The sequence below is a fragment of the Lissotriton vulgaris genome, chromosome 11, assembly GCF_964263255.1.
Source record: "Lissotriton vulgaris chromosome 11, aLisVul1.2, whole genome shotgun sequence".
Lineage (NCBI taxonomy): Eukaryota > Metazoa > Chordata > Amphibia > Caudata > Salamandridae > Lissotriton > Lissotriton vulgaris.
In genome coordinates this window covers 259993614-260017556 of record NC_141699.1, presented here as the reverse complement: position 1 = coordinate 260017556, position 23943 = coordinate 259993614, and the positions used below count along the sequence as shown (strand labels likewise).

Genomic DNA, 23943 nt, shown 5'->3' with positions numbered 1-23943 from the left:
CTTGTCTCCACTGAAGGTCCAGTTCCTCCTGCAAGGGGCGCATTCGCAGTCTGCAATGCGGAATCAATTGAATACAGGATGAAATCGACCCTAGAAGAGATTTGTACATCCTGACTGTCATCCAACTTCTCTTTTGCAAACGAGTGGCTGACGATATGAGTTTCATCTGTCTCTCTTCCGATGGGAAGGCTTTGCACACCTGAGTATCTAGTATCGCTCCCAAGAACTTCACCGTACCTGCCGGCTGAAGAACTGATTTTTCCTTGTTGAGTTGTAAGCCCAGATGAATAAAGAGGTTCAAGCATGTGCTCACTGCCTTCGATGCCTCTTGTAAGCTTGGGGCCTTCAGCAGCCAGTCGTCTAAGTACGGGAATACTTCCAGCGACTGTCTCCTCAGAAATGCTGCTACCGGTGCCAGCACCTTTGTGAATATCCGAGGAGCGGACTTTAATCCAAATGGGAGCACCATGAACTGGAAGTGACTCTTGCCTACTGTAAAGCGAAGGAAACGTCTGTGAGCTGGATGGATCGGGATATGAAAATAGGCATCTTCCAGGTCTAATGTTGCCATGTAGTCGCCTGGGTTCAAGAGGCGCAATATGTCCTGGAGTGAAATCATCCGAAACGACAGTTTCGTGAGATAGGTGTTGAGCTCCCTCAAGTCCAGGATAGGACGCCACTTTTGCTTTGTTTTGCGGATCAGAAAAAATCTTGAATAGAAACCTTCTCCCCTTTGTGATAGGGGAACACGTTGGATCGCCCCTTTTTGAAGCATTTGTTGAGCTTCCTCTTGAAGAAGGTTCAGATGTTTCGAAGTAGTGGCGTGGGGAGCTCTTGTAGGTGGAAATTCCTGGAATTCTAGAGTATGCCCATTTCGGATGATGTTTATTACCCACTGATCCGATGTAATCTCTTCCCAGCTGCTCAGATGTTGTGATATCCTGCCGCCCACTGGAGATCCCAGAAGCGGAGGAACAGTTGGCAGAGTCAGGAGGCCGCTATTGACGCTTGCCAGCGTCCTTGCCCTGACGCCCCTGTCGTCCACGAGCGTTCTGGCGAGAGAAAGACTGGGATTGCGACTGCCGCTGATAGTATTGATTGCCGTACTGAGGTCTGTACGACTGCGACTGCTGTGAATATCGCTGTTGCTGGTAACCTCCTCTAGGTGAAGTGAAGCCTCTTCCTCGTGCTCCACGGAACGGTGTCTTCCTATATTGCAGGTTCCCCAGAGCCCTTGCTGTCTCTGTGTCCTTCTTTATACCCTGCAGGGTCTCATCGACATGTTTCCCAAATAACATGTCCCCGTCAAAGGGCAAGTCCAAAATCCTATTCTGGACTTCTGGCCGGAAGTATGTAGCTCGCAGCCACCCTTGTCGCCGAAGAACCGCGGCACTGCCCAGAGCACGGAAAGAGATGGTGGCGATGTCCATCGCGCAATCAATCATCTCTGAAGAGGAACGTTGTCCTTCTTCCAGAAGTTTCTGTGCTTCCGCTTTCTGGTCATCCGCTAGCAGATCCACATAGTGTGCCACATCACTCCACATCTGGCGGTCGTATCTTGCTAGGATCGCCAAGGCATTCGCCGCTCTGACCAACAAGCTAGCCATCGACGAAAAACGCTTCCCAGCGTTGTCCAACCTCCTACCCTCCTTGTCTGGCGGAGTCGTGAGGGTGGCCGAAGGATTCCGCAATTTCTTCTGTGCCGCCTGTGATATGACCGAGTCTGGTCTAGGTTGTCCAATCAAACAGGCGGGACTGTCATCAGGAGCCTTATATTTTTTCTCCAAGCGCGGAAGAGTTGGAATGACCGTCGCTGGGGTCTGCATCACTTTCTTCCCTTCCTCCCATATGTGCTCTACAATGGGAATCGAGCGCACGGCCTTACGGTATGCCTCTTTAAAATCATATAGGAAACAATCAGTAGAAGTTGTAGGCATCGCTAACTTAAAGCGCGCTGTGGCTCTTTCCATCAAACTGAAGAAACCTCCCACATCAGCCGGAGGCGAGTCGACCGGGTCTGGCACTGGTGAAGCCGGATCCGGAGCTATATATTGGTTCCATTCACTATCCTGGTCTTGATCTTGGTTCTGCCCCGTTTCATCTTCATCCGAGGTATCCACTTGGACTTGCCGAGGATATTCCCTCTCATGTTCTTCCTGTGCAGGCCTTACTGACTGTGCTGCCACCACCTGCGGTTGAACCTGTGCTTGACTTTCCACAGGTTGCGACCCTTGTCTGCTCCTATACTCTTCCAGCATTGCCCTTAAGTCTGCCAAAAGACTCATAGGCATCGTTACCATGCCCTGCTGTGGTTGGGTTTCCTGGTATGCAACGTGTCTTTCTGGCCGCTGTTCCTTTTGATAATAATACTCCTCATCCAAATCCGAACCATGGTACTTCAGATTCAATTGAGATGGACTGTAAGCATCCCCATACATCTCATTCTCCTCTTCTGAGTAGTCATCTTCATCCAACAAAAGGGGTGGAGGTAATGAAGGTACTTTCCTTGGAGAAGTCATATCTGGGGTTATCCTCCTTCTTCTGCTGTTTTCTGGCGCTCCTGTCGTCAACGGCGTTGAAAACAACTCCACCGTTTCCTTATTCTGCATCGTCGTTGACGGGACCGTCGACGAGAGTCCCTTCACCGTCGACGGCATCGTCGACGGAACCGTCATCGTCGACGGACTCATCATCGTCGACGGGATCGTCGACGGAGCTGTCATCGTCGACGGGCTCACCATCGTCGACGGGATCGTCGACGGGCTCGTCGTCGACGGGATCGTCGCCATCGAGATTGCCACCGTCGACGGAATAGTCATCGTCGACGGGATGGTCTTCGTCGACGTGGTGGTAACCGTCGACGTGGTCATCGTCGACGACGCCGTCGTCGATCCAGTCTTCGTCGACGGAATCGACATCGAGGTCCTCATCGACGCTCTCATCGTCGTCCTCGTCGTCGCTGGATGGCTCGTCGACGACTGAGGAGAAAAAATCACCTCAGATGCTTTAGAGTCCTTCTTGACCCCTGTAGAGGCCTCTACAGTCGGTTTTTTGACGGACTTGGCTACTTTAATCTGGTGGGAAGGCCCAGCCGAGCTCTCATCCAGTTTAGCCTTTTGCACCTGCAGTGCCTGCCTTTCCCTCTCCTTTACACTCACGTGAGGAGATTCGATAGGCCCTGGCTTGCCAGACCTATCAGAGGTCCCACGCATAGCCTTTAAGGGGGGTTCAGTTGAAATCTCCACAGACGAACCACCCCTCTTCAATGAAGTCTTTGAAGATGATGATCTGGCATCTTCCTCATCGCCAGAAACCACTTCATCCCTCCTTTCCAACTTCCTAAGCCACAGAAGCAGCCGTCCTTCACGATCACGGAGGGTTTTCACAGACATTCTCCTGCATATACTACACCCATCAACCTTATGGTCTGGGTATAGACAGTAAATACAGTCCTTATGTTGATCTTCTGTATAAAGTCGTTTTTTGCCACAAGTGGCACAAGACCTGAAAAGGCTCTTCTTTTCCTTATCAGCCATGACAAAGCTGAAAGAAATCCTTCAAGAAAAACTGTTAAAACAGTACCTCAAGTTGAAGTTAGAGCAGAGCTCTAAGGAGACTCCCTGTCACCAACGAAGCGGTAGAAAATCTGAGGCTCAGAGCTTTCTCAGGAAGGTTCTACAGGGTGAGGCTGATCTGATTGGTTGCTAAGGTGGCTTTGGGTCTTTTTACATAATGACACCAATAGGCTACAAAAGATAATGAGGCCTAGGCCTAATTTCTTACCTTTTTTACACCTATTAGGGTGTATTTACCTAGGTATATATATATATATATATATATTATTACCGAGGCTCCCATTCCGACGACGGGGAATGATACAAGCAATGGGAATCTATGAAAGTTCCAATACTGGAGTAAATATGGTTCTTAGTACTCTTCCTGTTAAAAGTTCAAAAGGTCTTCATGATATTCAGTCCAGGTTTCTTAGGGTAAGATGTGGTCTTTGCATGGAATATTTTAGAAGGAGATTTCCTAAGGAATGAAGGTACAATATTATATCACCTGCTTCTATGTACCCTTTGTTTTACTAACAAGTGAAGCATAAGGACGATAGCTACCTAGGTAGAACCTCTTTCGGTCTGGTTCTTATGTAGAACATGTTTACATCTTGGAATGTATTCTATGTTTTAGTTTGATATTTAAGTACTGGAAATATGGATTAGGTTGCAAAGTCAATATAAGTTTGTACTCTATCTCACTATTCCTCTGGTCTTTGCTTAACAGAAACAAGTATATATTTAAGTTGTCATGAACATTAAAGAATCCTTTTTCCTCCAACAGAGTTCAGTGTCGATCTTTCAAAAGACTCACATCTGTGTACAGACCTTCATCTTCATATATGTGCATATTTATGCAAAGAGGTTGGGTTATATAAACTATTATGAGTATATACAATTAGAATTTTCTATGTCTGTAAATGATTCACTTATAAACTGGATTGCAAAGCTCCAAACTACATTTAAAGTCTTTCTTTTCATCAACATCTCACAAGACCCTAAGCATACTATACCTTTCCTTACGACAGACAACTGTTTTTACCCAGGAAAAACCAAAGTTTCTTGCTAAAATGTTCCATCTTTTTAGATGCTATTTGTTTCATTCAAGCTTAATGCTTGCAAATGTAGTCTTTTCCAATCATAGGTTATACTTTCAAAAAAATATTTGAAGCAATGTTGTAGAATATTTATGCACCCTATTTCTATTCAGGGGTACATTTTTCATTTTTCTGGTCTATTATTACTTATTGCAAAATATTTTGGTTTAAGTATTAGTCAACAGTGTACTCTTTGGTGTTGCTCTTGTTGGTAAGTCTTCATTTTTTGTCATTCTGAATCCTCCTTCATTACGATAAAAAATGGTTTTCTATCAAAAAGAAAGAAAATTAAAAGTCATTTAAAATGTGTGTATAGCATTTCTAATTTCTGTGTGTCACTGTGGGTACACAAATTAGATGGGTTACTTTTTACAAAACAAAAACACCAGATCTAGGTGTGTTGCTATAGAGATATTTTCCTATCTGATGCCTCTGACGGTCCTAAAGGCAGCAGGGATTTCCCTGACTATGCTCCTTTGTTCTAGTTGGTGTAATACTACATTTAAAAAGAAATCACATTTGAGTTAGTGACTTTTTTCTATCAATTAGCTGTCTCATTTTGTTCTTCATAATTTCCTACTTCTCCTTTCTTATCTCTTTACTTTGCAGGGTTGAAGCTCTTTGATCAGGAAGAAATATGTTTAACTATAAAATACGTTCTCCATCGAGGCCATATTGACTACATTTATAAGCAACTTTTCTTTCTCCTCACTTTGCCTAGAACTCAAGTGTGAACATAGCGAGTCAAGATACTTTCCCTAGATGGCTGGAGGGAATAAAACAATTACTCTGCATTGCATTATGGGAACCCAAATATGCTTGTAAGTTTTAAAGAGGCTGTGTATTTTTACCTATTCCAGAGATACAGGGTATAGGAAGCCAAATTAGCGATAATGGGGAACTAAAAAGGGTAACCCGGAACAGCAAATGGTACAGTATACTAGTGGAGTACCCTAATGGATAGGAGGCGGGAAGTATATTAAACCTTCAGAGCGGCGCGAATTCTCGCGCTGTGCTGAAGGTTCTAATGAGCCAACGGGCTGATGACGGAACGGTTCCGTCATGAGCACAGGCCAACCGACGCTCATGACGGAACCGTTCCGTCATGAGCATCGAAGGGGTTAAAAACCATGATACAGAATAAATATGCCACAGAATAATACCGGACAAATAGGGGGTGAAGCTGAGAGGAGAGTTTGGTTACAAAGTAGGTCAAGGCAGATGAAATGAAGGCAAATAACTGGACCGCATTAAAAAACATAATACATGAAAGTGGAATAACATAAGAAAGTGGGTCTTGGGAGGAAGGTTAGCCAGAAAGACAGGGCAGGGTGAGGGCAGGCGAGGGAGATGACTGAAAAGGCGGCTAGGGAGCTATCTCTTCCTACCCCTTTAAAAAACATAGCTGATAAGAAACCCGGAATCTGAACAATTGAAGTAGTAAACAAAAAAGGGAATGAACAATGTGAATAGCTCGCCTCACCCACTACAAGTCAAAGAAGACATAAGGAACACTGGAAGTTTGTTACCCTAAAGAATAACGTGATATTTTCGAGATTATAGACATTTGTCTGGTTGGATTGCCCAACCTGTTGAACGTTATTTATTCGGAAATTTTGAGGAATAAGGTTTGTTAGAGACGATTTTCAAGTATGACTTTCCTCAAAATCACATAAAGCTGGTAAGAGAGTTTACTCGTAATGTGCTCAAGAACAAGTAGTAATAAAATCCACCAACGCCGTGCTCTAACCAGGACAGTAATAGTTCACCATTAATGTACTGAAGCTACAGATATCAGCAATTGCACAAGTAACGTTCTGTAGGTTCATAAATAACATATATTAAACCAGGATGTGAGATATTGCATTAGTAGTATAATTTAAGTCTTGACGCAGGATATGTACCAAGAAGAAGCTGTGTATCGCATGAAAAAATACGCCAAAAAGGTTCTCCGGGTTAGACCGGATAGTTCAGGTTCCGCTAGGGATGAAGGTCTTGCAAGGGCTCTGAATGTCACTTCCATTTCTGCTCATAAGCTTCCCTTGAATAAGGGGCTTGCCTACAGGAAATTAAAACATGTGAACATCAGTCCATTTTTCACACTACACTCTTTAATTCAATACGCCCATCCAATGGGACACCATAGTCCCTTCTTCTGTTGGAGGCAGGAGTCCATGAAGGCTTTGTTTCCTCACTTTAATGGGATCATCCTGAAGTTCAAGAAGATTCTTGATGGTTTTCATTTGAGCTGAGCTTCAGGCTCCATCGCGGGTCTGACACAGTCTTGGTGTCACTCCTGGATGACCTTAGAGTCATCCCAATGTCAGCACCTTGATATTATTATTCGATTTCTCAATTGTGGATAGCCAGCTCAACAGTAATGGTCCTGCAGGAACCACAATGGACAGGTTGCCGTTCCACCCTTCACTTCCAAGCGGGGCAACCATTACTGTGGTACCCCACCTCTCCAAGCTTCAGTATCTGCATTGTGCTCCTTGCTCGCCTCATATGGTCTCAAGGCTCCTACCTTTACCTGCATGCGTACAATACCAGGCCCTCCTCTGTTTAATGGTGGACATGGATCCGACCGCTGGAAAGATTTGTCAGTGTGAGGTGGAGGCCTGACTCAGCATTGACAACAATTGAGTCTCACTACACTCCTAAAAAAATAATTTACTGTTAATAAGAAACATTAATTATTGTTCAGTAGGATATCTGTGGTCAGTACCATTTTCCTGAGGCATAAACTTCGTTCATGAATGTAAATACATGCTATTCACTGTGGTAAGTTTCAATTTTTGAACATTTCTCACTTTTCCTGCGAACATGAAGGTGTGCGATCTTTCTCAGTCTTGGTACCTGCCTCGTGAAAATCCTGAATTCTCTAAGGTTAAGCAAAAATCTTAACAATGGGATGTTCTCCAAGTGTCTTCAGGATGAGGATTTATTTGTTATTAGCACCATGAAAACGTCTAGTGTATGTGCGCTCTGTATAAACCCATTATACATACATACATAAAATGCAAATCACACTTCTAATGTGCACTATATCAGAAAGTAAAAGCGTTCACTAATAATTTTCTCTAGATTCAACGCGAAGAGAGATTCCATCTACAATGTGTTCTTGATCGAAGAGTAAGACATTACAATCATTTGCTCTAGCTCGAATGGCAAAACATTTCAACAATCATGCGCTCTGTGGTGGACAGTAGCAGATTGCATCAATAATGTATATATATCATGTTATGAAATAAGGGACTTTGTCAATGATAGAGTCTATGATATTCATAAATAAGGCACTCTAGGACGTGCACCATCCTCACAGTGAGTCCCCGTTTGATGAATGGGACTCCACATAGAGCGGAACCCTTTTCTTGCTCCACTTCACGACAGAAGCAGAGGTAGGGGTATAAAAGAACATGCCACCCTACTAACCTGAGCTCAAACACTCTCCTACTTCTGTGCTTTTTTTAGATGAGTGCGCTGCAAGAAGGGTAGGTTTTGTGCTTGATTGCTATACACAGGCAGCAACATGTTACAAATGTTGCGGTAGATAGGCATTGTGTAGTACAGAACATGGGCGAAATAAATATTATTCCAATTGAATGTAGTTTCTTGAACACAGCTTTGAAAGCCATACATACATGCACACATCGTCCGCCACCGCTCCACACACTCATTCATGCGTGTAAGGCAGACGTACCGAGTGCCATCAAAGAATGCTTGTAGAATACATACACCATCATGAATGTGCAAAACTACTGAGTCATATGTGTGCCATGAGCTTTATATACACAGTCAGTGAGATGCATAGACAACACCACAGGTACACCGAGCTGGTTCTAAAAACGAAAACACACACACACACACACACACATACATACAAACACACACACATACTCTCTTTCTTATGGTTATGAAACAGCACACATTCACAGACATACCTCAAAAAAATACAGTTACATACAAACTCACAAGTATACATGCAAATCTCCTGTATGTAGAAACGATATAGGCACACATTCAGTATCTCATAGGGTGGGCATGGACGACCTTGTATAAATTAGACAGACTCACATAGTATCATATACATACAGACACACACAATAAACTTCCCATAAGCGCAAACACAATCACAGACATACACAACTGCATGCATGAGCGGACCTGCCAACTTACACGTGCCACCCTGTGTCACACAGAATTGGCACACTTAACAAAGCCATCGGGCACGGAGTGACAAGGTGAGCTGGAAACCTGTAAGCGGCTCCACAGATAATCTCCTATGGAGCTCCTGCCCTGGCATAATCTATTGAGTGTTTTGAAACATCCCCAGGGTGTAGTTGTTTCTGTTGTTGTGGGAGGGTAGATGTGGCTGCTGAGAAGCGTAGTCAGTGCGGGTAGCCTAAAGATAAGCCCTTCTCTAGAGTCCCACCCCCTTCAAAGATCCTCACCCCTCACACCCTGGAAATGTTACTAAAGTTAGGGTCTGCACGGATGACACTGCACATGAACATTCAATTCTATACAACCATATCCCAAATACATAAACGCACAAGGATACAAGTTCCCACCCAGCCTGGATGCCGGCAAACTTGCCCATAACTCAACTTGTAAATTTTTAAAATCTAGGTTATTCTGGATTCAAATGAAGGATGAGATCCATTGTGCCAGCAAAGTGCGTTTAGCACCGAGTAGTTCTGAGGGTGAGTAGATAGCAGTGCAAACCTTGACCTTGAAAGGGATCTGCAAGGATTTAGAGTGAGAAGGTGGAAGAGACCTGTTGGTCGGACAGGACCAAGATAATGGAGAGCATAGAAAAGTGTCAGAGAAGGGTCATAAAGGTTAGAGGTCAGAATCTCAGTTATCTCCTTTGATCCCATTATCGTCCAGCTTATTATGCTGCTCCCGCTAAAAGAGTCTTCATAACAGAAGGGCGAGAACACAAAAGATCCCCAGCCCATCAGATCCTGAAGAAACTTCGCACATGGCTCCAGAGTTTAGTGATCCAGAGGTTGGCGCCTAGGTTGGTCATGTACTGTATCTCGGGCGTCAGCATCTTTCGGCAGAGTCTTTTGTACTTAATGTCAATGTTCTTGTTTAGGTTGTATCCCAGGATGTTCTTCTCGCCCAGGGGCTGCCAAGGCTGCATGGCCGACTCTTGGATGGATTCAGAATCCACTGCATGCCCTCCATCAATGCAAACCCTCCTCATTTTCTCATTCTCCTGCTGCAACTGTGCCACGTCCTGCGCCATCCTCTCCCGCCCGTAGGCATCAACCTTGCGCCAGAAGGTTGCGTTGAAGTAGCGGTACAGCTTGGTGTCAATCTGGTTCCAGTCAGTGGCCTTCTGATAGAGTTCAGGAGTCAGCTGGGAGATGGTTGAGTCCCTGCGGGCATTGAGCTTGAAATAGACCATGTCCTGTATGTCCCAGCACAGCAGATCACGTAGCAGCACCAGGGACTCGTCAAAATACTCCATCAGCATAACCAGCTGGAAGCGAGCTTCTACCTCCTTGATCTGCGCTTCCACCAGAGGGCTCTCCGCATTCAGGTTATTGTCATAGCCCAAGTCGAAAAAAAGTAGGTTGCGCAAGTAGTGGGAATTGATGCCGTCGGGGTCATAGTAATGCCAAGGGTCTCGCAAGAACTCTGCCATGGTGTCATCTCCTGCCAGTTTCCAGGTGAGTGGCACCACGAGCTTGAAGTAGTGGAAGGAGGACTCGAAGAGCAGGGCAGGATCACGTAACACAGTGATGTAAGCCGTATTTGCCGGCACCAGGAGGTGCACCTCGTGGTAGCGGAACCGCATGTGGTTGCAGATGACATTGAAACACATGCCAGGTTGGTATCCCTCCACCTGCCCTCGCTCAAAGTATGATGGGTAGAAGAAATCATTGCGGCCACTAGGGAAGGCAAATTTAAGGTGGTTCTTCTCACCAAAGCGAAAGAGGATGTTCAGAATGGTGCTGCTTCCTGTTTTATGAGTTTTCACGAAGACTATGTCTTTATGTGGTTGGCAGCCATTGTTGTCATCCACAGACCGGTGGCTTGCATTTGCTGGTAGCACTGAATATCTGCCCTGGGCTGTGACGGACGAACACTTGTACTGGACAGAGTTTCTAGAGTGAACGAAAGAGAAGAGGTAACAGTTAGGGTTCTTTTATTGTAACTTTATTTTGCATTAAGGGAATATATTAAGAACATACATGTATGAATGCAAATATTTTGAAAAGTAAGAACAAAAATGTATATTGCATTTATTTTTAAGAATTGGAATATGTACAATAAGAAAAAAGCGAACGTAATATAATACATTTTACTTTACAAGACATCATATAATTGAAATTATCTACGAAGATTTGTGGTTTTCTCATTTCCTGTGAGCTGGGTGGGATACATAGGGAGAAGGGAGAGCCAGGCTCTTCGGTACACTTCAAAGGCTGCTCTTTGATTCACAGAGAAATCACTGAGAAGGGGCTCTGGGCACATCTCAGGAAGGAGATGGGGATACTAAAAGAATGATAAAGTGTATTGCTGAGGTCCTGGGATAGTATGTAGGTATCTCCCTAGACAATCTGAACAATACATAGATGCATCACGCTAATTGCCAAGCTTGTAAATTGTCGAACGAAAATAAACAAAACAATTCTAAGAATTCTTGATTTATTGTATATTTAAAAAAGGTTAAAAACATACAAGATTAAAAATCTTTGTGTCTCTAAAATGCAGTGCATGAGATATTCAATCATAATGTTCAGTATGCATTAAATGAATATACAAAGAATCATCAATAAAGACATACATTCTATAAACAGTGCATGATATTGTATGGTCAAGGGTGTGGCGAGATTGAGATAAATTCCGACGCGCATTTCGGTGCTATACCAGCGCCTTCTTCTAGGGAATCGAGTCACAGATTCTTGAAGATAAATAAGAACAATGTCTATGTTATTCTATCCTATAGTTTGACAATGAAACAAGTCAGTTTTAACAGCAAGAATACTGTAAATTTAAACATCGGCTAGCATGACATAATTAACATATATTGTAGTTTAAAAACATGTATTTAAAAAGTGCCTTACGAAGGAAAGAAAAAGAATTGGGATGTGATATGGAGTGTGAAAAGTGTATAGAGCAGGTCCTGGGATAACCTTTTGATATACATATCACTGTGTCGGACATCCAGGTGTGAACCTCCAGTAACTCACATGGCCTATGTTGTAGGGCTATCAGATCTGATGTCTCTCCTGCTGTGACACACTGATTTCTGGAGCAAAGGAGTGAGAACTTCAAAAGGAAGCAGACCCCCAGCACAAACATCAAGGACTCAGACACTAAATCACAACTGGTGTCCGGAAATTAGCTGTAATAATAACAATGATGGATTCAACCCAGATATGTGACTGGGGGTGAGTGAAAAGTTTCAGAGCTCCGTCCATCATCTCCTTGTGTTAGTAATAATAACCCGGCATTTGTAAAGCATAAACTAATCACCCCGATGGGTCTCAAGGTGCTGGGGGCCATCGAGAAGATAAAGCAAGCTATTTCCCAGAGTGACAAGGTGCTGGGCTGAGCTGCCGCTGGTGATCGAACTGTGAGCCCTGTGCTCCGGAGTCCACCGCTTTGGTCACTGCGTCACACTTCTCCCTGTACGGAGGGGAGATTCAGGCTCCCAACATTTTCAACTGTCAAGCTGCCATATGCAAAGGAGGAGAAGCTCTGCAAAACTTCTACCTGTAACCAAGACTGGGTGCTAAGGGCTGCCAGTCTCCCAGCGGGATGAGGAGACATCACCCAGGGAAATCCATGACCACTTGCCCTTAAGCCTGAAGTGCCAGGGCTTACCTCCTAGGCAAGACCTGGGTACAATATGAGGAAGGAGAGAGAGCTTGAAGGGAGTAAGTTCCAGTGCGAGATCTTGGCAAGTGGATCCCTGCAGTGAGTTGTAAGGATACAGCTGTTACACCGCTGCAGATCAAAGTCGGCGACCCCATATGACAGAGCGGGCCCCGTAAAGTTAGCCATGGCTGCACCGATTAGGCCATCTCCCATGAGCGGGTAAAAGCTAATGACCCTGCATGCAACTGTCAAGAGAGCATTACTGCTGTGCCAATCGGGCTGCAGCCTGTGTGTGGAGTAAAGATGGTGACCCGGTACACCAGAGGTGGTTGCCAAGGAGAGTGTACTACTGCTGAACCAATCAGGCTCTAGTCGGTGTACAGAGCAAACCCCATATGCCACAGAGGGCTAATGTGAAGAGTGAATTAATGTTGTGCTGTTCGGGCTGTAGTCTCTGTGTGAGGTAAAGTCGGCAACCCCGTAAGCCAGAGGGAGTGCCACTGTGAAGAGCAACGATCATGACCCTGTTTTGCTGGTGCCAGGATGGAAGGATGCCATCGTGACCTGAGAGAGCCCTTGTCCAGACTAAAGAATCGGGACCCTTACAATCACCCCTTAACTGCAAGAGGAATCAGAGGAACTTATCAACACTGGAGGGAGCTCTGCAGATGCGCACATGCAGTCCCTGAAAAAGCGAGAGTGTTACCCACAGCTGGCAGCCACTGCAGGCTGCTGCAACATCTGAGTGTGGAACGCTCCCAGGACCTCCAGTAGTGTAACCTCGGCAAGAGTGGGTAAGACTGATTGCAGGGCCAAAGGGCCCAGCAAAACTTGTTCTGCCTTACAGAGCTATAGGCACTGGAATACTTTTGACTTTAAAAGAGTCAGAGTATAATTGCTATGACTCGGACTGCTAGTCGGGCCTAACTTGAGTGTCGCCTATCATGAATGGGAGATAATCACTACTAACATAGAGAGAAGTGGGACAAAGGGACCTGCCTAGCTAACACCAGATTGCTGACCTCAGAAGATCTGTGTATAATATATCTGTATGCCATATTTCACTTTATGTTCATATAAAAAAGTACTTGAGAGGGCAATCATTTATTGTTTGTATGACCACCCCTAAAGTGTTGGACTGATGCTTTTGGTTTTCTCAGCTCTGACGGTGCTATGAGGCCTCCTAATCAGACCTCGGTGCCAGTGCTCTGACCCTTAAAAATGATATGTCTAATTGGTTCACCCACGATTGGCGAACCAATTAGATTGGCATAAGTTAACTTACTTAAAAGACCCCCGCACATGATCCAATTAAGTGTCCCGCGAAGAACGCAGCAGTACTTATGCCACCAGAAGTGTGACGTAGCTCCCAGTTTGCCATTGATGGCTGGCCGAGCAGTTTTCGAAACCTCAACTCAACTTTTCCGTTCAAAATAACATTAAAGTCCAGATATTCCTTTTTAATATATAAGTGCCCCCAAGGCAGGCCTATCAAGCCCTAAGGCAGGGTGCTATATATGTGGAAAGGACAGTAGGCCCATTGGCGAGTAGAGAGTTACACACTAAATTTTCAGCAGTGTTAACTTCTGAATGGGAATCTTAGGAATACTATAGTTTGTACTTCCAGGTATTAAAAGAATTCTTGCATTAAACCTGACTCTCAACTCTGATTTAATGTAACTTTTCAGTAAATGGCAACTTTAGAACATCCCCAATCTGCACTCTCATAATAAGAATTAAAAAAAATTTTTTAAACTTTAATCCATCGATCGATGTATTTTTATTTAATGACTTTTAGTAGGATCTTTTTCATATGTAGGTAATGTTGACATCATATTACATTATCACCTTCGTTTTACGTTCTTATGAGTGCTTTCATTTTTCTAATTGTCTATGACTCGGGTCTTTTCACCTTTATAATAAAGTTCTAACTGTCACATCGTCAAGTTGTGCTACCGTAACAAAGTGGCTCACTTGCTTTCTTTTTCCGTTATGTATGGATTTCTTTGGAGTTTGATAAAAAGTTTTGAATACATTTTTGAGAGTTTCTTTCCATGAAAACTTTATTGAGGGCATTACCTCATACACATTCTGATGCAATGGCCACTACATTAACAAATGTAGTGGTATTTTGAATTCTAGATTAATGCTAGTCGTTATATTTGAGGAATTACCCCTGATGAAGGGCACCACCCAAAATGCATTGGACTTGTTACCCAGAATATATGTTTTGGAGAGTGAAAATGATGCCTATGTAATGTAATATAATATCAACATTACCTACATGTGAAAAAGATCTTACTAAAATTCATTAAACAAAGATACTAATGATCAATGGATTAAAGTTTAAACTTTTTTTGAACATTCTTATTATGAGAGTCCAGATAGGGGACATTCTTTCCACAGAGGGAAACGCTTCAGAAAAGTAAATTGTTCCATGTCTCAAGCCCAGAAGACTATACCCATCTTCACCCAATATAAGATAAACTGATCGAGAAGGTCGCATATACAACTCGGAGTGCTATTGTTCATCATTTCTCTTGCATACATTTAGAAAGTTAGAATCAAGGTTGAGGTGCACTCTATTATACAAATTCAACAAAAAACATTCGAAAAGTTCACTAATTTTAACAAACTTAGCGTGCAGTGCTAATCAATATGCACCACTGTAAAGGAATAAGATTCAAAAGCAAATTTGTGTTTTAGAAATTAGCAATAAAGTGTGTCAAAGGGAAGGGTTTGAGCTCACTTGAGCAGAAAAAGACTAGAGTGTGTCTATTTGTTTTAGGTGGTAGTGATCTCTGTCAGAGTTTCAGCACAGTTTTTGTTGATGGTTAATGATATCAGGTTTCTCATGAGAAGAGTGGCAGTTTTGCTGTTCAAACTCTTCATGAACTAGAGGACAACAAAATCTTTATTTGGACCTTCCAACTCAGCTAAAATTATTGTAGGGTTGTTAGCTAGTGATCCAATGCCTGCCTTTCTTGAAAGACATGCTAGTCTTTCTTAGGTTTGACGAGTAATGTACATGTGCCATTCATAGAGTAGAGTACAGTGGTATTGACTGGTGTGGTCTACAGTAGCACAGAGTGGCATAGAGTGACTTAAAAGAGAGGAATGGAGCGGAATAGAGTATATCGGCATAGAGTGGCATGACGTAGAGTAGCGTAGAGCAGCATGGAATAGAGTGGAGTAGTGTGGTGTACAGGGGAGTGGCATAAAGTGCCATAACATTGCATTGTGTGGAGGGGCATAGAGTGGCTTCGACTGGAGTGGAGTGCCATAGAATAGATTGATATAGAATGTAATGGAGTACAGTGGAGTGTCCTAGAGTAGTGTAGAGTAGAGCGGCATAGAGTGAGGTGGAGTGGAGTGACATGGAGTCAAGTGGTGTGGAGTAGAGTTACCTAGAGTAGAGTGGTGTAGAGTGGAATAGTATAGAGTAGCATGGCATGGAGTGGTACAGTTGTGTGTGTAAGTAACTAAAGCGTCTATATTGACAGCATATAGGGTGAAAGCAACATAAATAAGAAGCTGTATGCCTGTGCTAAAAGTAGGGAAGCTCATTGCATGTCCTGGAATAATACCAAAATGTTTATTAAAAAATAGTGCATTGCAAAAAGATGTGAAAAAACAAAATCGAGCAAGAACACATATCTTGGTCAATGCTCCAGGGAAGAGCTAACAAAATAAACTAAGGGAATCCTATGGGAGCTAAGCAATTATAAGATTGCAAATGAAAGGTACAATGAAAACAACCAATGGTATGCTGCGAGTGGGTTGCAGGCCCACTGAATTGCAAACAATATATCTTATAGCATAGCGCATGCGCTCTGTAGCCAAGATCTAACCATTTTTTTGATGTTTCTGTAGCATCCATTTCTCATATGTTCTTTCCAGCACCTGCGCTCCACAATGGCAAGGGGAAATAAAACACACAAAAATACTTCTACACACATGGCCTACCACAAATCAAAGTGAATAGGTGCTTTTGTCTATGAAAAGTTGTCACAACATTGGTTTGCTGTCATGTCTTGGTTGTGGTTTCAGCGACAAATTGACCAGTGCTTGCTTTCTGGACATACGAATATCTATGTATTGAGGACCGGGAAGAGGTTAGGGTGAGTGAAAACTGAATGTCACTGCTTTTGTTTGTACCGTTACACAGCTCTACTTCTGTTTACGAACAATTTTACAACTTAAGTGTACTTTAGCGATAATGATGTGCCCTTTTCTCTTTTTTCCACAATGCAAGGTAATGATACACTTCGAAATATTTTTTCTCACATACTCCTGCCCAGCGCTAATCTATTAAAATTGCAAAGAAGCCTAAACCACATGGTTTGGTGGCAGCTGCCATTCACTCAACCGGAAAAAATGTGTAAGTCCTCCTCAGAGCTGCCCTCATCCCTCCTTGGCATTCATCATCTCACTGTTATCTGTTGCACTTCGACCTCTGATCAAGGGTGTCTGACTCTGCCCCACCAACCGCTCCTATGCTCAGTGCGCCCTCAAGTGGAAAGAGGGATGAATGGCACCGTCTATAGGAGGATCTCACCCCCACATCCCTGAGGCCTCAGATTTTCCTGAAAATCTTGGAAATATGCGGAGTAAAACACACAGATGCTTTTTTGCGGACCTTTCGTTGCACCACACGTGTGCTTTCTGTACATCAGGACTTTCCAGCCTAATGCTACAAACCGAAGGGCATATTATCAAGAAAGGCGATAAAATGATTGCTGCTTTAGCGGCAGGAAACTGCCGCTTAAGCGGTGATAATGGGCTTGATAATATGTCCTTGTGAATTCCCATAGAAGCCCAGGTTCTGGTGTTAACCTCGGCTGCTATAGGAATTCATAACGGCATATTATCAAGCTCATTTTCACTGCTCTAGCGGCAGTTTCCTGACGCTAAAGCTGCGATAATTTTATCGCCTTCCTTGATAATATGCCCCTAAATGTCTCTGTCCCCTACTCCATAAAAGTCCAAAAGAGATGTTTTTAATGGATTAATTCAGAATTTCTGCCTTTTCTAAACAGATGTTACTGTTGCCCGTTTAGGGTGCTCTGTTTAAAGCTGACCTCGGTTGGCTGAGGCTACCTACCTCATGGCTGCCCATCCCTACAGTTGTAAGCTGCAAGCCTCCTGCTGACTGAGCCTGCCTTCCAGCTGAGGGAAACAGCAGGCGGCGTTGCCGACTTTTTTGTCTGTTCAACCATGGAAGAAAGGAATCAGGGCACCCTTGCATGGTCTCGGTAATCGAGGCAACGCACAGTGTCTCACTCTGCGTTTGGTTTTGCAGCTGTGCTTTGCAGGTAGTTGCCTGGCATGTGTTGCACCTTTAGCTACCCCTGTATTTATAGCCAACAACAACAAGTGTCCAGGCCCAAGGTATGGCTTAGGATGCAGCATCGGCTGCTTGTACCACCCACTGCCCCTGCCAGAGAAGGAACCGAGGGAATGAGGGGAAATGCAAACTAGAGTATAGTGATCGGCTAAAGTGATGAGCTCTGCTCAAAATAGTCAGACAGTGCTACCATGTGGTGGACTGTCATAAGGTGTTCCAGCACCGGCAAATACCATCACAAATAAACACTGGATGATTCACGCATGATGAACAATGGCAACAAAGCAAACGGCTGAAGGGAGTTAGTCGGTGACTCATTCCATGTATGCAGTTATGTTGACTGATCCCAAAATGTAAATAAATGATACTCTGACACCCCAACTGACATGGCAGCAAGGGTTCTCCAAAGGTCCCTGTATGTATATGTAAGATGATTTTATGCATAAATCTTATATTTAGTAAACTAAGAGGCTGGTAGACAGATCTAAAAAAAAGGGTTGAAATAAGATTTTGCAAGTTGAATACGTTTGGTTTGGGGCACACCAGTAGGTGAGGGGGGGGAAGCACTGACACAGACAACCAAATTGTGTGAAAAAGGCCGCTTTATTGGAATTAGGTGCACCTACAACAATGTCCCACCTGGCCTGTGCCGAACAAAACTACTGCTCACTAAATAACAACTGCCTGACAGCCCCCCACCCCACCCCAAAAGTTAACCCCAACATTGCAATTGAAATACAACACATCCGCTCAGCAACCTACCCCTCCACAGTGACCTCCATGACCTCACCCCGCCTACCATACAGTCCCAGGTCTCCCGCAAAACCACCTTATCTTCTTAGGAAAGCGCCCCCAGTAACCGCACATGTTCCAGCGACACCACAACTGTAAACCATAACCAACAAAACCCCTCATGACCAGGACCAACTCCACCACCCCAGAACCAGAGGGAAAATAAATTTATAGGGAGGGCGGGAGGGACCACGAAACTGCCTACGGCCCTGGCTGCTGTGTCACTGCACCACAAACAATGTGCAGTGACACAAAATGGCCGGTTAAATACTTAGCCAGCCCAAAACAAGCCCAAGAAGCCCAACCAGCCCAATGTCGCCAGCTAAGGCGAGCCCGAGTGTCAAGCTTCCTCCCCCCCTCCCCTGGTGCCCCAAACTTCCCCGGGGGGGAGAGCCTCCCGCTGGTCGGCCACCCCCCAAATCCCCATTGGGGCACACCAGTAGGTGAGGGGGGGAAGCACTGACACAGACAACCAAATTGTGTGAAAAAGGCTGCTTTATTGGAATCAGGTGCACCTACAACAATGTCCCACCTGGCCTTTGCTGAACAAAACTACTGCTCACTAAATAACAACTGCCTGACAGCCCCCCATCCCCACCCCTAAAGTTAACCCCAACATTGCAACTGAAATCCAACACATCCGCTCAGCAACCTACCCCTCTACTGAATGCCACAGTGACCTCCATGACCTCATCCCCGCCTTCCATACAGTCCCAGGCCTCCAGCAAAACCACCCTATCTCCTTAGGAAAGCGCCACTCGAAAGTCGCTTACGACTTTCGACCCCCCCTCTAGGATTCCTGCCTCCTGGGATACCTGAGCACCCCCAACGCCCCATCCAAAGCCTCCTTCAGCTGGACTATGTACAACTCCATGCCATACCTGGATAGGTGAACCCCATCCTCCCAGAAAAAATATACTGCGCCATAGCGCAACTCCGGGTGCTCCATCCTCCCCACCCCCTCCCTGGCACAGAATTCACGCATCTCCCGATTAATTTTCCTCCGTGCCCTGTCTATGGCTCCTGGGCGCTCCGCCCCCCTCCACACCCGCCTGGGAATAAACTCAGACCAGATAATATGACAGCCCACCCATTGCTTCTTAATTTCCCTCAGGTCCCTCTTCATTTGCTTGAGCAGCGCCAGCCCCTTGCACTGCACCAAATCGTTCTCGCCCAGATGAATCACCACCACATCCGGGCACCCCCCCCCCCTCTCACCACCGTGTTCAACAAGGGCAATAACTCATGCCAACGCCTACCCCCTTTCCCCCTCCAATGACAACGGTACAGCCCTGCATCCAATCCCAAATTGAGTGTCCGATGCCTGCCCACTCCGCCTGTTCTGCCCTCTTGACGAATAAGTGTCCCACAATATATACATTCAGAACAGCCACTTCCGGCCCGCCACATCACCTGCAAGGACACACATATCAAAATCGGGAATCACTGTTACAACACCCCATCCGCCTCCCTCAACCGCACATACGTCCTGTAACAATCCGACTTCCACCGTCCCAGCCTCTGTATCTCCTCCTTACCCCAACCCCTCCGTGCCGCCTCCGTTGCCCCCCCGATCCGAAAGGAATGCGTCCCGAAAGCCAGATGGTCCTCACCCATGTACCGCAGGGCGCGCCGCAGAACCCACAAAGCCTGAGACGCTGTCACTCCGTCATCCCCACCCCGACCAAAAACCTCCCCTTCCCGCTCGCCACTGCCTGCCATCAACCTCCTTCCCCACGCCACCGGGCACACCCCCTCCCGGCCGCCCGGTCCCAGTACCACCCAAGTCCCGACCCCCCGCTGATCCGTCTGAGCGCCGCAAACGCACGGCCACCTCCTGAGCTCGCACCTCCACATCCCCCCACAACACCCCCCGCCTCCCCTTTGCGCCCAGCAACTCCGACACTCGAAACGCTCCAAAGAAAAGCCAGGACATCAAGGAAGAAAACCGCACCGCCTCGCCCTCATCCCTGCACACCGCCGGGAGCGCGCCAATTACTCCTTCCAGCAATTCCACCGTGATGGGACGGCGCAGCCGCACCTTGGCACCCCTCTCTCTCGCCCACCCCTCCAGCAGCCGGGACCCCAATTCTCCCGCCGACGGGGGGTAACCCCACCACAACTTTCCCAGGAACGCCACCGCCGACAACTTGCCCGCAATCGACACCCGCGACAGCCCTCTATCCATGAGCGCCAGCATGAACCTTACCACCTGTTCCTCGCCCCGCCACCGATCCCCTTGCCTCACCTCACTGCAGGAATTCCTCCCACGCTAGCTCGTACGCCTTCCACGTGGACACTGCTACCGACGCCTTCACCAACTGAAAGACCCGGCCTCGCCCACCGACCACAGGTCCTCCGGCACCGGCGTCCTGACTTCCTCCGCCGCCGTGGCTAGCCCATGGAACCTCTCCCACTGTGAACGAGACAAGGCATCAGCAATGTCATTGTCCACTTCTGGAACATGGCGCGCCTGAAACAGTATGTCATTCTCCAAGCAACGCAAGACAAACACCCTCATCAATTTCAGAACCTACGGGTCCCGAGCCGACTGCCTGTTCACCACCTGCACGACGGCCATGTTATCCACTCGAAACAGCACGCGCTTGTGCGCCAACGCCCCTCACCACACCGTGACTGCCACCACCAAAGGGAACAACTCCAAGAACGCAATGCTCCTCCTACCCCGCCTGCCAATGCTCCGGCCACTGCTCTGCACACCATTTCCCCTCCCAATACAGACCGAATCTGCCGCCGCCCGCCGCATCCGAGTACATGGTGACGTCCCACTCCCAGTCCTCTGCCGGCGCCATGGGTACACCATTGAACCGTTCCAGGAACGCCCGCCACATGCGCAGATCCTCCTTCATTCCTACCGAGAGGCGCACATGGTGATGCGGCAAAGTCAAACCGGACAACGCCAAACCCAAACGCCGGCAAAACGTTCGGCCCGCCCGCACCACGCGGCAAGCAAAATTCAAATGCCCACTACAACACCTGCACCTCTCGCACTGTCACCTTCCTCTTTGACAACATTCCATCCACCAGAACCAGCATCGCTGACCTCTTGATCTTCCGGTAGGCGCGCTTCCATGGCGATCGAGTCGAGCTCGATACCGAGAAAGGACAACACTGTACTGGGACCGCACGTCTTCTCTGGCGCCAGGGGAACCCCAAATTCCCCCATCAACCCGGCCAAACCATTCAGCTGCCGCTGACAGTCCTCCGCACCGGGCCGTCCCACCAGGAAAAAGTCATCCAGATAGTGCGTCACTGACTCCGAGCCTGTGCGCCTGGAAAAAACCCACTGTAGGAATGAGCTGAAAATAGCGCGCATGAAATGGAGCACCCCATCGGCAGCGCCTTGTCCACAAAGATGAGACCTTGGAACTGGATACCCAGCAACTGGTGATCCGCTGGGTGCACCGGAAGGAGTCGGAACGCCGACTTGACATCGCATTTCGCCATCAGCGTGCCACGTCCCGCCGCCGCGACGAGCCTCCGCGCCACGTCCACCGACGAGTAAGTCACCGACGCCAACTCCGCCGAAATGTAGGCATTGACCGACTCCCCTTCCGGCCAAGACAAGTGCTGTATCAGTCGGAACTGCCCCTCCTCCTTCTTGGGCACCACCCTGATGGGGGAGATGATCAAGCCCGGCAACTGCGGTGTCGTGAAGGGGCCCGCCATCCGACCTTCTCTGACCTCTTTGAACAGTTTCTCTCTCACAACGCCCTTGTGCGCGTTCACTGACTTCAGATTGTCCGCCCAGCGGGCAATCCGAGGGCCCTCGTACACCAGCCTAAACCCCTCCCGGAAACCACGACGCAGCACTGCAGCATCCTCCGCCCACGGATACGCCGCCAGCCAGGGCTCCATCCGCTCAATCCTAACCGGCGTACAAGCCTTTTCCCAGAGCCCCAGCTCCCCTCCCTCTGCCCCCTCCCCTCCCCCCAACCCTGTCCCCCTCTGGCTGGAGCACCTCCCTGCACGGGCTGCTGTCCCGGCGGGCCCCCGGGCCCCCAACAGCGCAGCACTGGATGCCGTCGTCCGCACGAAGAGCACTCGTGCCGGAATCGGCATGCCGCCCGCCCTCAGGCTCCTCTATTAAAGTCCCAGCAGGCCCGACTGTGGCCTGGCTGCCAGAGTCTCCCTGCCCCACCCCCCCACGGGTGGGGCGGCCCGCAATGGGGGGCGGCACCCGCGGCAAACCGCTCACCGTGTAAATGGTGCGGCCAAACTTGGCCCCTCCCATTGTCTGCTGGTACAGATCCGAATCCAGCTCCCCCCATTTCGCTTCCGGGTCTGCCGCCATGCGTGCCCGGAATTCCTCGTCGTAGTGTGACCACGCATACCCGCCGTAAGTCACCTGTGCCCTCCGCACCACATCCATGTATTTGAACAGCGCGATGGACCGGTCCGGGAACTTCTCGCAATACACACTCGCGTATATGAGGAACGCCGCTGACCAGTTGTCTAGCGTCGGGGGCACCTTTGGGCGCCTAGCTAACTCCTGCTCTTCCTCCTTCGACCCCTCCTTGGACGTCAACTCCCTGTGGAGAAGCTTTAAGATGTCAATGTACTCCCCTTTCCAGATCTTTTCCCTCGTTGCCGCCGAAAGGTGGGCCCCCAGCGGCTTGGTCAGCCCCATGTACGGTAACTTGCGCACCGGTACCACACAACTCTTCTTCCCTCCTCCCGCCGTCTCCTTCTCACTAGCCGCCGCCGACCCGCCGCCTGCGCTCGACCCGTCTCCGCCCTGCGCCGCGCCGTCCGTGCCAACTCCCGCGTCCTGCACGTACCGTCCCCGCACCAGCCGCCATCCATCTTCCCCGTCGCCCCCCGTCCCCACTGAAACCTGCACACAACGCCGCTTGCCACTCCCCGCGCCATCACCTGTCTTACCTGGCGTCAAGGTCGGCGTCCTTGCTGGATCCCGCTGCCTAACCAGTGGAGCTGAGGGGGCCGTCACTCTGGGCGCTTCTTGCCTTGCTGGCACCTTTAATACACTGCTAACAACATCTCTCCTTCCTCCTCCGACTCTCCATCAGCCGGCTCCACACCGCCCCGGCCCCCCACTTGGGGTTCCAGCCGGCTCAAACCCGCTCTCTCCCGACACACCCGCATCAAATCCATCAAGTCCACACTCGCCCTCCCATCCTCCACACTCGCAGTCAAATCAGAAATATTCACATCCATCCTCACTCCCCTACCCCCGGCGGCCGTAAAGACCCTTCGGGGAGGGGCCGGCAGAGACGCATCCCGCCTCCATTCACCGTGGTCATGATTTAGGTCCCTCGCTGGAGCT

At 47.5% G+C, this 23943-nt stretch overlaps 1 protein-coding gene across 6 annotated transcripts in view; it reads right to left on the bottom strand.

The window, feature by feature from the left end:
* Window positions 1-7571: 7571 nt before the first annotated feature.
* GAL3ST1 (galactose-3-O-sulfotransferase 1) overlaps window positions 7572-23943 on the bottom strand; it is a 226085-nt gene continuing 209713 nt past the window's right edge. For all 6 annotated transcript variants that reach the window (XM_086943194.1, XM_086943195.1, XM_086943198.1 and 3 more), the window contains one exon: window positions 7572-10776. In XM_086943194.1, coding sequence (XP_086799320.1) covers window positions 9618-10776 — 1159 coding nt within the window. In that variant the 3' untranslated portion in view covers window positions 7572-9617. The remainder of the gene's footprint in view (window positions 10777-23943) is intronic.